We start from the raw sequence: 16290 nt of genomic DNA, 5'->3' as shown, positions 1-16290 counted from the left end.
CTGACAAAGAACGATCTTGAGGATGTTAAGGACCAAACTCTTGAGTAAGGACATGTAGATGGCACACAAACATGGTCTAAAGCAGAGTTAGCTCCTCAATTTCATGCTCTAAGAGGTTATGACAAAAATTGAAGTTTCAAGATGCAGACGAAGGAAACTAGCATTGGGGAAATAACAAAGCTTGTCAATCTCACTACTTTATAGATATTTGGGAACTGCTCATTAAGGGATTTATCAACAAACCAAAGATCCTCCCAAAAACGAATTTTTGTACCATCCCCCACCAAAAAATGAGTGAAACAAAAGAAATCCAAGGATGTTTGTACGATAGCCTTATAACGGCATCAATGTGATCACCTAACAACACAAATGGCATCCCATCCATTGAAGTTTGAAGATTATTTGATAAATGCATGAGAAAGAGTTGGATTTTAGAAAGAGACAAAAAAAAAAAAACCACTAAATTAGAAGGTATTGAAAATAACATACAATTAACTTGATTATTATACATTAGATGGTTTTCTTATTATTTAATTTTCATGTGATTTTATTAGTATTTTTTTTTTCAGAATTTTTCCCTTTTTATTATCATTAAAGTAGACGGCTATGCCTTGTTTCGCCTTGAGGCTTACACTTCGCCTCATCCGGGCAAAGCAACTCAAGATCGCCTTTAGACTTTTAAAACAATGCTAGGAGCAAGTATCTTAAAAGCTATAAAAACAATTACAAAAAATTAAATGGCCATCTACAAAGTTTTCCTTCAATTGTTGGCTATAAGAAATACAAAAAGAAGCCGTTATGGTAACCCAGTTGATCAGGGCAAACACTAGGAAGGGTGGTCCCAGTAAGTGACACATGGTCCTAGGTTCGAATCTTATCACTGATGATACCTTGAATGTGCCCGATGCTAGTTGTTGTGGGGTAGTCAACACCTCGAGGTTTGGGTCTCCATGGAGAGTCCTAAGGGCTTATCCATGGAAAGTTCCTCGGTTATCAAAAATTTTAAAAAAATTGAGTGTTGATTGAATTTCCTTTTTATTCTGATTTTTTTTTTATAAGCAAAGAAAAATATATATATATATATATATATATATATATATGTTAGGACATTGAGTCTTGTATTTTGTTTGTTAGCAATTTTGTTCCTATTCATCCTAGCTTGGAAGACTTTTTAGACAATGACTTATTCTCCACTGAAGATTTGAAGTTGCCATTGGCTCAACCAAAAAGTCATAGGTAAGTCTAAAAAGGTTTGTTTAGTGGCAACTTAGAAGATTGAAGGGTTGGAGCAGATCAATTATTCTTTTCTAAGCTAAAATGCATAAAATATTTGTATTTTTTGTAAGGGAAAAATCTAAGACTATTGAGCACTTGAAGTCCTTGTGCACTTGAATTCAAGTAGAAGTAGGCCATCCAATTGATAGGATTAAGAGTGGTAGGGGGAGAGAGTTTGACAATGTAGAAATTGATCTCTTCTGTGAATCAAAGGGGATCAAACATGAATAGTTAGCCCCTAGAACTCCTCAACAAAATCGAGTAGCTACAATGAAGAATCGAGTTCTTTAAGAAATGGTCAAGGTGATGCTTCACATGCATGATACTCTAATGTACTTTTAGGTCGAAGCCATTAATACTGCTAGTTATACTGTCGATAGGGTTCTCTTAGGCCTAGAGTGAAATTAATGAATAAAACGTCTTATGAATTGTGGTCAAGGAGAAAACCTAATCTTAAGTATTTTAGAACTTTTGGCAATGAGTGTTACATACTCAAGGATGGGGAAAACCTAGGTAAATTTGACTCTAAGTCTAATTTAGGTATTTTTCTAGGCTATTCTACCAAGAGCAAAACCTATAAGATTTATAACTAGAACACCAAAGTTATCCATGAATCCTATAATGTGGTCATTGATGACTCAGGGGATAAACAGATAGGTGATTTAACCCAGGAATCCATTAGGGATATCCCTAAAACAGTGGATGATAGTATGGAAGCCCCAAAAAGTATCCCTGAGAAGCTGGTATCGAGATGAACAACTACTTGATGTTGCTAGGTCAAGTGAAGTAGGTAAGAGGAATAAATCCAAAGTACCTAAAAATCATCCTATCTCAAATGTAATAGGAACCATGGATGACTCCATGGTTACAAGGAGACAATCTAGACAAAATAAGATAGACTTCTTTTGCTATACCTCCCAATTGGAGCCAAAAAATGTGGAGGAAGTTTTAGGAGATGAATCTTGGACTACCGCACTACAGGAATAATTAAATTAGTTTGTTAGGAATGATGCGGTACTTAGTCCTTAGGCCTAAAGATAAACAAGTAATAGGTACAAAGTGAATATTTAAGAATAAATAGGATGAAAATTGGGTCATAGTGAGAAACAAAACTAGGCTAGTAGCCCAAGAGTACTCCCAAATTGAGGGATTAATTTTGAGGAAACCTTTGCCCCTACAGCTAGGTTAGAATCTATTCGAATCCTCCTAGCTATAACGTGCTCATTGAGAATTAAACTATTTCAAATGGATGTTACGAGTGTTTTCCTAAATGGAATTCTCAGTAAAGAAGTCTATATTGAACAACCTAAGGGTTTTGAAGATCTCAAACTCCCCAATCATGTTTATAGGTTAAAGAAAGTCTTTTATGGATTGAAGCAAGGTCCTAGAAGTTGGTATAAGAGGCTTACAACTTACCTTTTGGAAAAAGGTTTTGAGAGAGGGGGAGTTGATAGAACTCTACTCATTCATAGGTCTAAGTCTAAACTTTTAGTGACTCGGATTTATGTTGATGATATAGTTTTTTGGAGCCACCTCAATTGACTTTGCCCTTCGTTTTGCTGAGAAGATGAAAAAGGAATTTGAAATGAGCATAGCAAGTGAACTCAATTTCTTCCTAGGGTTGCAGATTAAGCAACTTAAAAATGGTATCTTTCTATCTTAGTCTAAATATGCTAGGGAGTTAGTGAAGAAGTTTGGCCTTGAATCCACCAAGCACTCTAAGACACCCATGAGCACCACAACTAAGCTTTGCAAGGACATATCTGAAAAGGATGCTGAATAAAAACCAATGTTTTCAAAACCGAACCGGTCGTTGAACCGGAAAAGTTACCGGTTCACGATTCACCGGTCGAACCGGTGACGTCATAAATATGTAATTTATATATTATTAAAATTAAAAATAATTATAAAAAATTTAAAATATATATGAATATATCAAATTAAATCATATTAATATTTTAAATTTTAATAAATGAAATGTGTATAATATTTAAATGTGAATATATTAAAAATGAAAATTTTAACTAATTTTATAATTTTTAAAAATATTATATTATTTTTATTTAATATTATAAAAAAATTTAAAATCCAATATATATTATTTTGTTTGGCATATCAAATATCAAATCGCTTGTAGTCGAGTGGTGTCTAGTTTACTTACAAAACCTGAGGTCCCAGCTTCAAATCCTCTTGGGTGAATTGTTAACTTTTTTTCATTGATATTAGTTTGCAATCCCACATTGAATTTTGAGAGAAATAAGGGTGCAAAGGATGCCTATAAAAGGTATCCTCATTGAAAGCCACAGCACTATCCCACCTTGTGGGCTCAAAGATTCAGCCCACTTAAAATGTTTGGGTGGGTATGGGCTTTGTCACTAAGACATGGCCCAGTATGGTTTTTTGCCATGGCCTGGTATGGTATTTTGCCTAAGTTTTTATACAATGGGGTCTTGTGCTTGCAAAACGATGGGCCAACTTGAACCATTCGGTTCATTTAGAACCGTCCGCTTCCACCGGTTCACCGGTCCGACTACTGGTTTAGGCGGTTCGTGACCGGTTCACTGTCTAAACGGTTGAATAGGGTAAATCAGACCGGGTTGGCGACCGGTTGACGGTTGAACCGGCCGGTCCGGTCCGGTTTTTAAAACATTGGTAAAAACTTTATAAAAGTATGATAAGGAGCTTGTTGTATTTCACTACAAGTCATCCAAACATCTCTTTGTGTGGGAACTTGTGATAGGTACCAAGCAAATCCCAAAGAGTCACACTTAACTTTTATTAAAAGTATCATTCATTATATTAGTGGCACTTTAGATTATGGACTATGGTACCCCTATGATTCCACTCTTGTTATTGATGGGTATTCTAATGCTGACTAGGGCAGAAATGTAAAGGATAGGAAAAGAACTTTTGGTGCTTGCTCCTTTGTTAGCGATTGTTTGTTTGGCTAAGTAAGAAGCAAAATTCGATCTTTGTCCATTGCAAAAGTGGAATATATTGTCACAAGGAGATGTTGTATCCAACTCCTTTGGATGAAATAGATGTTCAACGATTATGGCGTTGAGCAAGGTACTATGAGTATTCATTATAACAACTTTAGTGCTATTAACATTTCCAAAAATCTCGTTCTTCATTCTCAAACTAAACACATAAAAATTCGTCGTCATTTTATTAGAGATTTAGTTGAAGATAGTTATTTCTTTCGAGTTTGTCCCAATAGAACATCAATTAGCGGGCATATTCACTAAACCCATGGATTCCCTTTTATTTCAATTCCTTAGGAAGTCCTTGGGTATATGCCTAATTGACTAAAAGTCAAAAAGAGGTATGTTTTTTTCTTTTTTCTTTTGATAGGTAAGAGCAAAAAGTATATATATAAAGGGGAAACGCCAAAGTAGCGCCCCCAAGTATACATGATGTATACAAGAAAGTAAAAGTAAAAAATAGTATAGACCTAAGGATTTGAGCTTAGCTTATCCAACTTCTTTTCCTTTGGTCTATCCCATTTCTTCTTAGGGCATTGCTTTTGATATCACTTTTTACTTGCCTTATTAGTAAGTATTTCAATTTCTCAAGTTTTAGGCCTGAGAGAAATATACTAAACCTACAAGAGTTGATTTTATTTTTTTTATCCTAAAATTATGTTAATCACTTTTGAGATAAAGAATCAAGACATATAAAATTATTTGCATAGTGGAATCTCTAAAAAGAAATAGTTGGTAAGTAATCCATAGAGAAACTTATTCAGTTTAACTAATAAAGTAAAATTTGTTTTCCTTTGGAAGAAACTAATGTCATGCCTAATTTTTTTTTCATTCCCTTGTCATGTTTGTCTAAGTTTAATATTCATGTTTCCCGAATTGTTAAAAGGCTTTCTTGGATTCTTGGCTAAAATAATCTCAAACATTCTTTCCAAGACTTGTTCCAAGTTTATATGCCTTCACTTGAAAAATTTGGAAACATCTCCCTAAGTGGAATAAGGCAATTATAGTGAAAGTATGTTTTCCATAAATGGTGTACAATGCCTCCACTTCTCAAGAAAAAAAAAGGGCAAAAAGAAAAGAAAAAGCATACTCTGATTGAATGAGAGTAAAAGTTGTGTTGTATGTAGATCGACAAATGTTGTGTTAAATAGAAATACGGCGAACTTAGCACAAATTGACCGGATGTGAATTCATTGGATCCAGGCAAGACTTAGCGGCTTCTAGGAATTCAAATTCGAACTATGAAATTAGATAGTAAGTTATTTTCCCTTGAAAATCAATGCCATCGAATTCTTTTAGATCCTTATATACTTTGATTGTTGTTCCTTTTTTTTTTTTTTTATCAAAAACAAAATATATATTGATAATAATAAAGTTGAAGTGAAGGATGAAAGGTCATGTACACAGTAAGAGTATACCCTCCATTGTACAAGGAGAAATACTTATAGAAGCATGTACAAAATCTCTCAAAAATCAAAAGCAAACTCTCCCAAAAGTTATCTACTGTTTCTAATTATAAACCAAAAGCCACCTAAGCATAATAACATTAAGGGGAATTCCTCTAAAAGTGACGGTATAAGAAGCCCCAAAAGAGGAGTAGAAATAAATAAGATCCCATAAAATCCCTTTCATTCTACACTTTTCCTCAAAAATCCTAGCATTTCTCTCTTACCACACAACCCACAATATAATGATACATGCAATATGCCAAAGCGTCTTACCTCTAATTGATTGACCTTGTTCTTTGGATTTGAAATATCGATCTTGTTTTGGTTGAACTACATTCTTTAGGCATTCTACTTGAATTATTACTATTCTTTTTAATTTTGCAAGTTAGTTTGGATTGAATCATGCCCTAAGTTATTTTCCAAGAAGTTCTCATTGTTTTTACCTTGAAACTTGTTTGTTTTTTCATCTTTTTAGATCGGTTTTCATATTTAATCAACTTTCCTATCTATCTTGCCAAGCTCCATGTGCTTGAGCACTTATCCCAACGCTCAAGCACCCTCCATCGCTCGAGCCATCAAGACTAGCGCTCAAATGGCCATAAGTCGCTTCCAATGCCGCTTTGTGCCGTAGAAGAGCTCCTTAAGTTACATCTAGTGCCACTTCCAAAGTTGGCATCGCTCGAGCACTAATCCTACATCCATCGGCCCAAGTGCCTATAAAAGACCATCCTACGCACCATTTCTTCATTTATCTCCTATTGAGTTGCTTTCAGCGTTTCGAGTCTCTTCTCTTCGCCTTCCAATGGTCTGTTTGTGTCCTATTCATATTTTTTACTTCATAATATTGTTCAAGCTATCATCTAGCTATTATCTGAGTATTTCTAGCGGTTTAGTTTTCCTAGATGTTTTTCTTGTTTTTTGTGTATTTTTACTTTGAGCTAGTATTTAGTGTGTGCAGCTTACAAGTATTGAGACAACGTATTAGATCAACGATGCATTTTCCGCTTCTTAGCACGTGTTTAAATGTTTAAGTTTAGACGAGCGTGATTGAGTGTTATGTAAACTCCGTTTGAGAGTATTAGGGGGTTTGCGTAATAATGTTTTTTCACAAAATTGACAAAGGGGGATTTTTAGGATATTGAATCTTGTATTTTGTTTGTTGACAATTTTGTTCCTCTCCATCCTAGCTTACGAGACTTTTTAAATAGTGACTTACTTTCTACTGAAGATTCAAGGTTATTATTGGCTCAATTGAAAAGTCACAAATGAATCTAAAAAAGTTTGTTTAGTAGTAAATAAGGTGATTGAAGGGTTAGAGTGGATCAGATATTCTTTTCTAAGCTAAAATGCATAATTCATATTTTGGAAAAACAAGTTACGCTGGTGGAACAAACGCTCAAGCACTAGAACCGCTCAAGCGCTTTGGGCGCTTGAGCGGTGGTTAAGTGCGCTTGAGTGGTCTTCCTGAATTTGTCAGAATATGATAGATTTCATTTTTGAAAATTCACGAGTAATCTTTTTGGTAAATTCTGGATATCGATCCCTTAGGTTCATGGACCTATACAAACCTTCTTTTAACCCATTTTAGGGTTGGCCACTTTGAGAGAATCAACCCAATTTTCCCTATCATTCCCAATCTCTCAACATAGAATTCATAGGTTGAATTTTGGGTTGTTGGAAGGACCTGCATCCCTCAGAGACTGAGAAGAATCCATTGGAGCATTGAAGGTGTTGTGTTGCAAATGTTGACAAGGTATAAGTGTTAGAGAGCAAGTATTTTGGATAAAACGGTCAGATAAATATGTGTACTTTGATCTTATATAATGGATTATAGATTAGAGGTCTTAATAGCGTGGGGGTTTTCCATGTAAAATTTTTTGTCCCCCTTACATGATTGTGATTGCTTTGAATAACCGTAATATCTCCAAGGTTTAAAATTTGGGTTAATTTATTCAACTCTTATATTGTAATCTTTAAAAACACCCATTCACCCCCCCTGGGAGTTACCTTACTAGACAAAACGTTATTTCAATATATGGAAAGGATCCTTATTATTTTGATATAATAAACTTAAGCATTATGTTTAAATAAAATAATTGATAAACACATGCCTTTTAACAAGGGTGGTGTTTTATGGGAGGTGAGCGTCATATCGATTATATTATTGTTGATCCAAACATAGTTCTCTCTGTTGCCTCAACAAGAAGTATAAAAGTTCTAAAAGAGAAGCTTTTTAGAAAATTTCATGATTTTCTAGGCAAATTCACAATCTTAAGGAAAAATTGATTATAAAAATAATAGGTACATTTAATAACCCCAATGAGTGTGATCTTGAGTGACTAGTTCGCACCATATAGTCCTAAAGATGCAATCATTGGATTGGATGAGGAGGATTTTGGACCTTGTGATGTAGGACAATGGATGCACCTTTATATAGAAGAGAATTTGTGGATGATAAGGGAAGTAGAAGAGACAAGAAGAAGAACTTGACCCTCATCCCCTTGTTATGAGATAGGGTCTTTCTTTCTCAAGGAAGCAGATCGGCAGACAAGGAAGCTAACAGGTTGGCTAAGAGAGAAGCCCTTCTTTTGTTGATTATGTTAGGGATCGCGGGTCCCCTTGAGTTTTGACTCTCTATTCTTCAATGAGTGGGAAGCCAAAGGCATAGACAATGGGGTTCTTTTATTTTTTCTTCTCCTCTTGTTCTTGTATACTGTATGAAGTATTTTTCCTCATCAAGAAAAAAAAGAGACCTAAATAAGTAGTAGATAAAAGTTTGCCTACCCTAGACAAGATCCCTCGCTCATAATGAGATTGTTGGAGATATAACACTCACAAAAGGGTAACCTTATGCAAATTAAAGATGTTTGATTCATGCTGCTCCCTCGCCTTCCTTTAAGCCTTCCAGTAGATCTCCCTCTCACCAATAGGAAAATAAACGTCTACCCATACGCAAAATAATAAAAATAATCATACATCTTGCCTTACTCCCCAAAACTTCTAAAGAAGCCCTCAGATATCCTGATAGAAATACCTTTGTTAGTAAAAGCCTTAAAATGGTGTAGCAGCTATTATTATGCACAGAGCAGGATCTGAAGTCAATGTCCTGACGTCAGAAACAAGCTTAACAAGCAGGAAGGTAAGGATGAAGAGTTTAGATGACACCATGGGGAAGAGCACTTAGTTAGCATCTGTATCAATGAAAAAGTTCTAGTAGCCTTGAGGAACAAAAGTTTCAATTTGCTCCCTGCTCTTTGAATAAGAAAGCAGCTTTATAAGACAATATTAAGAGTTTAAATGAGACTCAAGGAAATTCTTGTGTTTTGTTTTGTTTGCTAATTTTTTTATTTTGTAAGATAATCAACTAATTTTTAAAAATCTAAATCCAAGTGCCCAAAAGTTTGAAGTCAAAATCCAAGTCAAGCCCATTTCACAGAAGCCTAATAAAACTAGTCTTCAATTAATACCTCTTCCGCAAGTGATAGATATTTCTCAGCTTCTCCAGGACCATAATCATATGAAGCTAAAGCCAACATCCCTGGAGCAAAGCATGCTAATTCATCCATCTGCATATTAAGAAAAAGAAGCATTTAAAAGACTCCATAACAGCATATTCAGCCAGCACTAGAGAAATCTCCTTTTGATCATCAAAACAATACCTTATCAGACAAGAACCTCCCATTCTTCTCACATATGTATGCAAAGGAGGATGGTGTTGTCCTACGAATCAAGCTTTTGAGACCTTCCATTGATGTCTCCCACATTTCTCTGGATTTAGAATCCACTTTCTCAAAATTTCATCAAGGAAAATAATTCAGGAAATTCCCACAATTTATCAGACTTTCTTTTTCAATTATCTCAACATGGTCAATAGAATAACACAATAATAACACACCATAGCATTATTTATTAAGGCAAAAAGTTGCATGGGAAGCAAGGGATTGAGACAAAGTGCCTGTGTTTCAGGAAGAAAAAGATGAAGTGCTGCCACATTAGATATTCAATACCAGAAGAATGATTATTTTTTAACAAATTTATTTAACAATGGAAAATTGTTCCCTTTTTATAATAGGTAACGTTTTTTTTTTGTCCCTACTAAGACTTGAACCTTGTTGGAAATCTCGGTATTCTCTATATAAGGAAAACTGAGTTGTGTACAGGGTGTATATTTTGCAGTTATTATGATAGAATCAGATCCCTCAATTATAGGGATTGATAGATACGAGTTTCCTAGTTGAATAGGACTTTTTATATATATTTATATATATATTCCTAAGATGTAACTTTTTATTAAATGAGAAAGAATTCTATTAAATATTTTCTTTTGTTATGTTATCAGAGCAGGTTCTATAATAATATTTTTCTTTTCTTCTATGATTAGGGTTCATCCCTTTAGCATCATTATTTTCCTCTCTTCAGTTTTTCCCTTTTCCGTATTTGTTTGTTTGTTTTTTTCTTTTTTTTCTATTCAAGATGTCTAAAGTGTCTCAAGCAAATCTGAAGGGTTCTACCATAGAAACACAGCAGAATCATCCTTCAGGGGAGCTTCAAAACATACAGGCAGCATATAGGTTGAATGGAATCTGCAATGGTCCTAATTAGTGAGGGCTTTTGTCGAAGGGAAAGGGGAAACTCAGCCATTTGATTACTGGAGGACCAGATTTAAGCGATCCAAAATTTACTAGCTGGGATGAAGAAGACTCGATGATTATATCCTAGCTTGGGAATTGCATGAAACTAGATATTGCAGGAACCTGCATGTTTCTGAATTCTGCCTGTGAAATATGGAAGCTTGTTAAGACAAATGTACTCCAAGATGCGTGATGTTACCTTACTTTATGAGATCAGGATCAAAAATTGCTGCCACAAAACAAGGTTTACATTTAGTTACTGAATATGCTAATGTTCTAAAAAGTTTTTGGCTAGAGATGGATCATTATCAAAGTATACAAATGAAGTGCAATGAAGATATTGCCATGCTTCAAAGGTTTGTTGAGAGGGAAAAGATTTTTTTATTTTCTTGTTGGTCTTAACATTGAATTTGATCAAGTTAGAGTCCAAGTTCTTGGAAAAGAAGAGCTGCCATCTATGAACAAGACCATATCTATCATCTGAACGGAAGAAAGTAGGAGGATAGTTATGCTTGAACCACAATTGGTAGAAGGCTCAGCAATGATTTCTATCAATTCAAGTGGAAAAGAAGTTATATCTAGCAATGGTGGACAGATAGTAAGTAACAATAGTAGGTGTGGAGATTTACCTAAATCTTCAAAACCCACTGTATGGTGTAACTACTGTAAAAACCATGACATACTAAGGAAACCGGCTACAAACTCCATGGGAGACCGCCAAATCCTAATCAGTCACAAGGCCAAAACCGGAATGGAGGCTTCAGGAATGGACAACATGGACAGGCACATTTATCTAATGGTCAGACTTCTTCTGACGAGAAAACAGGTTTCGTTAGTGGTGAAAAGGCTCAGTTTAGCAAAGAAGACAATGACAGGTTGAAGAGTCTATTGGAGACTCTCGAAGAACCCTCTAGTTTGTGTTTTTCAGCAGAATCAGGTATGGTTTCTGTTTCTCATGCTTTAAGTGACTCTGATATTTCTTTTTCTAGCTCTTGGATTCAGGAGCTACTGACCATATGACCCATTCCTCTCATAAATTCTCTACCTATAACCCAGTCCTAGCAACAAAAAGATTACAATTGCAGAGATCTCTGGCCACAGTGGCTTGTCAAGGAGAAATAAGTGTGCCCTAAAATTAAAAAATGTCTTCCATGTTCCAAAATTGTCTACCAACATTCCATCCATCAACTAACAAAAGATCTACACCATAATGTAACCTTTTTCCCTACAAATTGTTTATTTCAGGACTGGGCTACGGGGACAATGACTGGACTTGTTAGAGAAAAAATGGACTTTACTACCTTGAAGCACCAAATGGTTGGACTAGTAGTAAGAACCAAGTTCTTATGTCATTTTTGTCTAAAAAATCTTCAAATAAGGACCAAATTTGGCTTTTTCATTTTTGTTTTGATCACCCTCCTTTTAGTATTCTTAGAGTTATGTGATGCAGTACAAAAAATAAAATGAAAGGAGAGTATAATTGCAAGGACCTTAGGAATCACTCCTAGAAACCTTAGGCTTCACACCCAAGTACTCTTTGCATCTCACAAAGGAAAAACTGGCTGCTGAAAATTCATTCATTGATTGATTACTTCCAAAAGACTAATCAACTACCATATAAGACTTTTCTAGGGACTTATAACTCCTTGGAACTAGACACAATAAATGCAACTTGAAAATGGCAAACTTGGACTGATTACTAACCACATTAAAGACTGTTGGAAAATGATAACAATAATGATTGAAAATGGCAACTTTAACCATTGACTAAGCCATAACTTAATTTTTGAAAGTACTTTCTAGGCTGAACCCATATTGACTTATATAAGATCCCAACTAAGCCCATTATCATCTAGAGAGTGCCAGATTAAAGCTTGGGCCTTGAAGCCCATTATCATCTGATGTAAGTACTATTTTTCCAACCATTTTTAGTATTGATCTAAAACTAGTTTGGGATTGCGCTCAAAAAAATTAGAACCAACAATGCTAAGGAATACTTCAATCAAGTTTTGTCACCCTTCTTTCAAAAAGAAGGAATTCTACATGAGTCCTCTTGTGTTGACACACCCTAGCAAAATGGGGTTGTTGAGCAGAAAAATGATCACCTATTAGCTGTTACCCGAGCCCTTTTGTTTCAAAAAAATGTTCCAAAATCTTTTTGGGGAGAAGCAAGTCTTACTATTGCACATCTCATAAGGGTACCTTCTAGAATCTCAACAATGAAAAGTCCAATGCAATGTTTTTTAGAATTTTTTTCCCAACTTTTATATCTCAAACAAACTTGCTCCACTAGTCCTTGGTTATGTATCATTCATTCATGCTCATACCTATAATCTTAGTAAGTTGGACCCTAGAGCTATTAAATGCATTTTTGTTGGGTATTCTTCCACTCAAAAAGGGTATAAATGCTCTCATCTTGCAACTAGAAAAAATTGTCTCAACAGATGTGACCTTTGTTGAAAATGAGAGTTATTTTTGTAACCCTTATCTTCGAGGGGAGACATCATCTATGGAAGATAAGGGTATGTTTTTGCTTGATCTGCCTTTCTCTTCTTCATCTTATTCTTCCTTATTTGGTGAGACTCCTAAAATAGTAAATGTTTCTCTTGAACCTGAACCTAAGTCCCTCGAACTTGAAACCCTTAGAGAGTCAACAAGAGTGGACTCTTCGAAACCTACAACTACAAAGCCATTGCAAGTGTAATCAAGGAGGAAAGCTACCATTATTGATCCTATGCAAGTTCAAGAGTCCAATCCATTACCTAGTAATGAGGTAATCAATGTTTCCTCTTCTTCTTTACGTGAATCTCAAGGTTATACTAACCTTGATTTACCCATTGCTATCAAAGAAGTTACAAGGTCTTATACCCAACATTCGTTGTCTAATTTTGTGACCTTTAACAGCTTTTCACCTTCTCATTGAGCCTTCCTCACCCAACTTAACACCATTACCATTCCACAAACCTTATCTGAGGCACTTAGAGATGGGAATTGGAAACAAGCTATGAGAATTGAGATGGAGGCATTGGAGAAAAATGGGACGTCAGAGATCGTGGAGTTACCAAGAGGAAAGAAACCAATTGGTTGCAAGTGGGTGTTCACAGTGAAGTACAAGGTAGATGGTACACTTGAAAGATATAAGGCAAGACTTGTTCAAAAGGGTATACACAAACATATGGTATTTTGACTCTTAAGAAACATTTGCACCAGTGGTTAAGATCAATATTGTAAGAATTTTGTTATCTTTAGCTGCCATATTTGGTCGGGGTTTGCAATAATTTGATGTAAAGAATGTGGTTTTACATGGAGATCTCGAAGAAGAAATTTATATGAAAGCATTACCAAGTTTCAATACAGGTTTAGGCAAAAATAAAGTGTGCAAGTTCAAGAAAGCTTTGTATGGTCTAAAGCAATCTCCTAGCGCATGGTTTGGAAGGTTTACTAAAACAGTGATGGAGATCAAGTACAAGCAAAGTCAAGAAAATCATACATTGTTTATAAAATATTCAGCTTCAGGGGGAGTCACAGTCATGTTGGTTTTGTTAATGATATAATTGTGACAGGTATGATCTAAGAAAAAAAGAGAGACTTCAGAGACCTTTGGCAAATGAATCCAAGATAAAAGTATTGGGTAAGTTGAAATATTTCTTAGGAATAGAGGTAGCATAATCTAAGTAGGGGATATTTATTTCTCTGCAAAAATGTGTTAGACTTGCTCAAGGAAACTGGAAAGGTTGGTTGTAAACCAGCTGAAACTCCCATTGAGTAGAATCACAAGCTAGGAGAGGCAACATATGACAAGAATATAGATCGAAGAATGTATCAACAATTAGTTGGGAGGTTGATTTACCTTTCACACACAAGACCAAACATTGTTTATGCCGTTAGTGTGGTTAGTTTATGCACAATCCCTTCCAGCTATCAAGTGCATCCTACACTACCTTAAGGGTACTCCGAGTAAGGGAATTCTGTTCAAAAAAGGCCCTGAAATGAGGTTGGAGGTCTATACCGATGCTGATTATGCATGATTGATTATGGACAGAAGGTCTACAACAGGATATTATACCTTTCTTGGACGAATCTTGGTGACTTGGAGGTGTAAGAAGCAAAATGCGGTGGCATGATCAAGCTCAGAAGCAGAATTTAGAGTTATGGCACACGACATCTGTGAGTTGTTGTGGATAAAGATAATTCTTGGAGATCTCATAATTAAATGGGATAGTCCTATGAGGCTCTATTATGATAATAAGTCAGTCATTAGTATTGCACATAATCCAGTACAACACGATCGAACTAAGCACGTTGAAATTGATAGGCACTTCGTAAAGGAAAAACTAGAGAGTGATTTGATTGTATGCCCTATATTCCTACAAATAATCAACTAGCAAATGTTCTCACAAAGGGATCGGCCGACTCCGTGTTTCATGTTATAGTAGGCAAGTTGGGAATGGATAATATCTATTCACCAGCTTGAGGGGGAGTGTTGGAAATCTCAGTATTCTCTATATAACAAATTGAGTTGTGTACATGGTGTATATTTTGTATTTATTATGATAGAATCAGATCCCTCAATTATAGGTATTGATATATAAGAGTTTCTTGGTTGGATAGGATTTGATATGTTTATACAACCTAAACATATTATTTACAACGATGTACTGTTTTATTAATTGAGAAAGAATTCTATTAAACAATTTTTTATTTTTTTTTTAAACCTAAAACCTCCCACACCCCCAACCCAGTCCCTCAATACTTGAGGCAGGCCTCAAAGGAAAATTTTCTGTTATTATTATTAATGTTTTGAAATTTTTTTCTTGGTAACACTTGAAAGACTGTAAAATCAGACTGCAAGCAAAACACATGATTCACAGCTGTAACATTGCACAGTACCAAAGTGATGTTCAACAAGCATGCCACCATAATGATTACCATACCCATCTTCTCCTATATGTGTGCTGTGGAAGCTACACCCTCCTTGGCATACCATTCCTTTACTTAAATTGGAACTATTCATGACTCTTGTGTTGAAGTACAGACACCTACTCATTTTAGACCATCTCTAATACTGATTTTTTTGGATTATAATTTTTATCATATTGTGTTATGCCATTATGTGTTGATCTACAGGCAGACTTGCCGCTTAAATGTTTACATTAGTTGGTAAATCATGCAAATTGTGATAGACATAACAGATTCTTCATGATGTTAGTGATGACTGGCTGAGAGGGCATATGGCCATAATACATAAGATTTTATTACATTGTGCATTATGCAGCAGCCTAAACACAGAGAACTCATTATCTGTGATGGCACAAACTGAAATTGAGATGCTGTTATTATTGATGGTAAATTCTAAGTCATAGTTTATGCAGTTGACTTGCAGTCCGAATGTGCTAATGTCATGGTATTAGGGCCAAACAGCCACCAATTACCTCTCCATTGGTAATGGTTTGCCAAGTAACAGTTTCAGATTACAACCAAACCTTTTTTCATAGTTTTCTTATCCCGAAGTGTTTTTCTTTCTCATTAGTAAAAAATGTGTTTCCAGACAGAAAAATGTGGGGGAACAGCATTCAATTATCAGAATGAAAACTCATTTTCTTGTCCACGCCCAAATGGCCCTGCAGCTTGCAGTATACAGTAGTTTTTTGTTCTTTCCAATCTATATAATGGAAACTCCATACATGTGCACAGAAATAAGTGGTGGCCCCTCAAGCAATTCAAATTGACATGAAACAGTTTGATGCATAATCTCCTATGCATCTCACCAATCCCATAATGTTAAAGAACATGAAGGCTTGTCACCTGTAATGCTTCACAGCTTCAGTTTTGTTCCCTTGTATCCAAGCCTTGAGTAAATATTCATAAAAACTGTATCATGTTAATGAGTTAAGAACCTTTATTGTTACAAACAAGCAATATCCAGAATATCACTGAAAAAGACATTTTGTA

General features: G+C 35.3%; 1 protein-coding gene across 1 annotated transcript in view; it reads right to left on the bottom strand.

The window, feature by feature from the left end:
- Positions 1-16290, bottom strand: part of LOC100242790 (mannosyl-oligosaccharide 1,2-alpha-mannosidase MNS1) — a 49317-nt gene that overhangs the window by 11895 nt on the left and 21132 nt on the right. Inside the window, exons 9-11 of the mRNA XM_002263448.5 lie at positions 16144-16209; positions 9367-9475; positions 9175-9273 (exon numbers count right to left, since the gene is read on the bottom strand). Coding sequence (XP_002263484.3) covers positions 9175-9273; positions 9367-9475; positions 16144-16209 — 274 coding nt within the window. The remainder of the gene's footprint in view (positions 1-9174; positions 9274-9366; positions 9476-16143; positions 16210-16290) is intronic.

The sequence above is a fragment of the Vitis vinifera genome, chromosome 11 (assembly GCF_030704535.1).
Source record: "Vitis vinifera cultivar Pinot Noir 40024 chromosome 11, ASM3070453v1".
Taxonomy (NCBI): domain Eukaryota; kingdom Viridiplantae; phylum Streptophyta; class Magnoliopsida; order Vitales; family Vitaceae; genus Vitis; species Vitis vinifera.
This window is presented reverse-complemented; position numbering and strand designations above follow the sequence as displayed.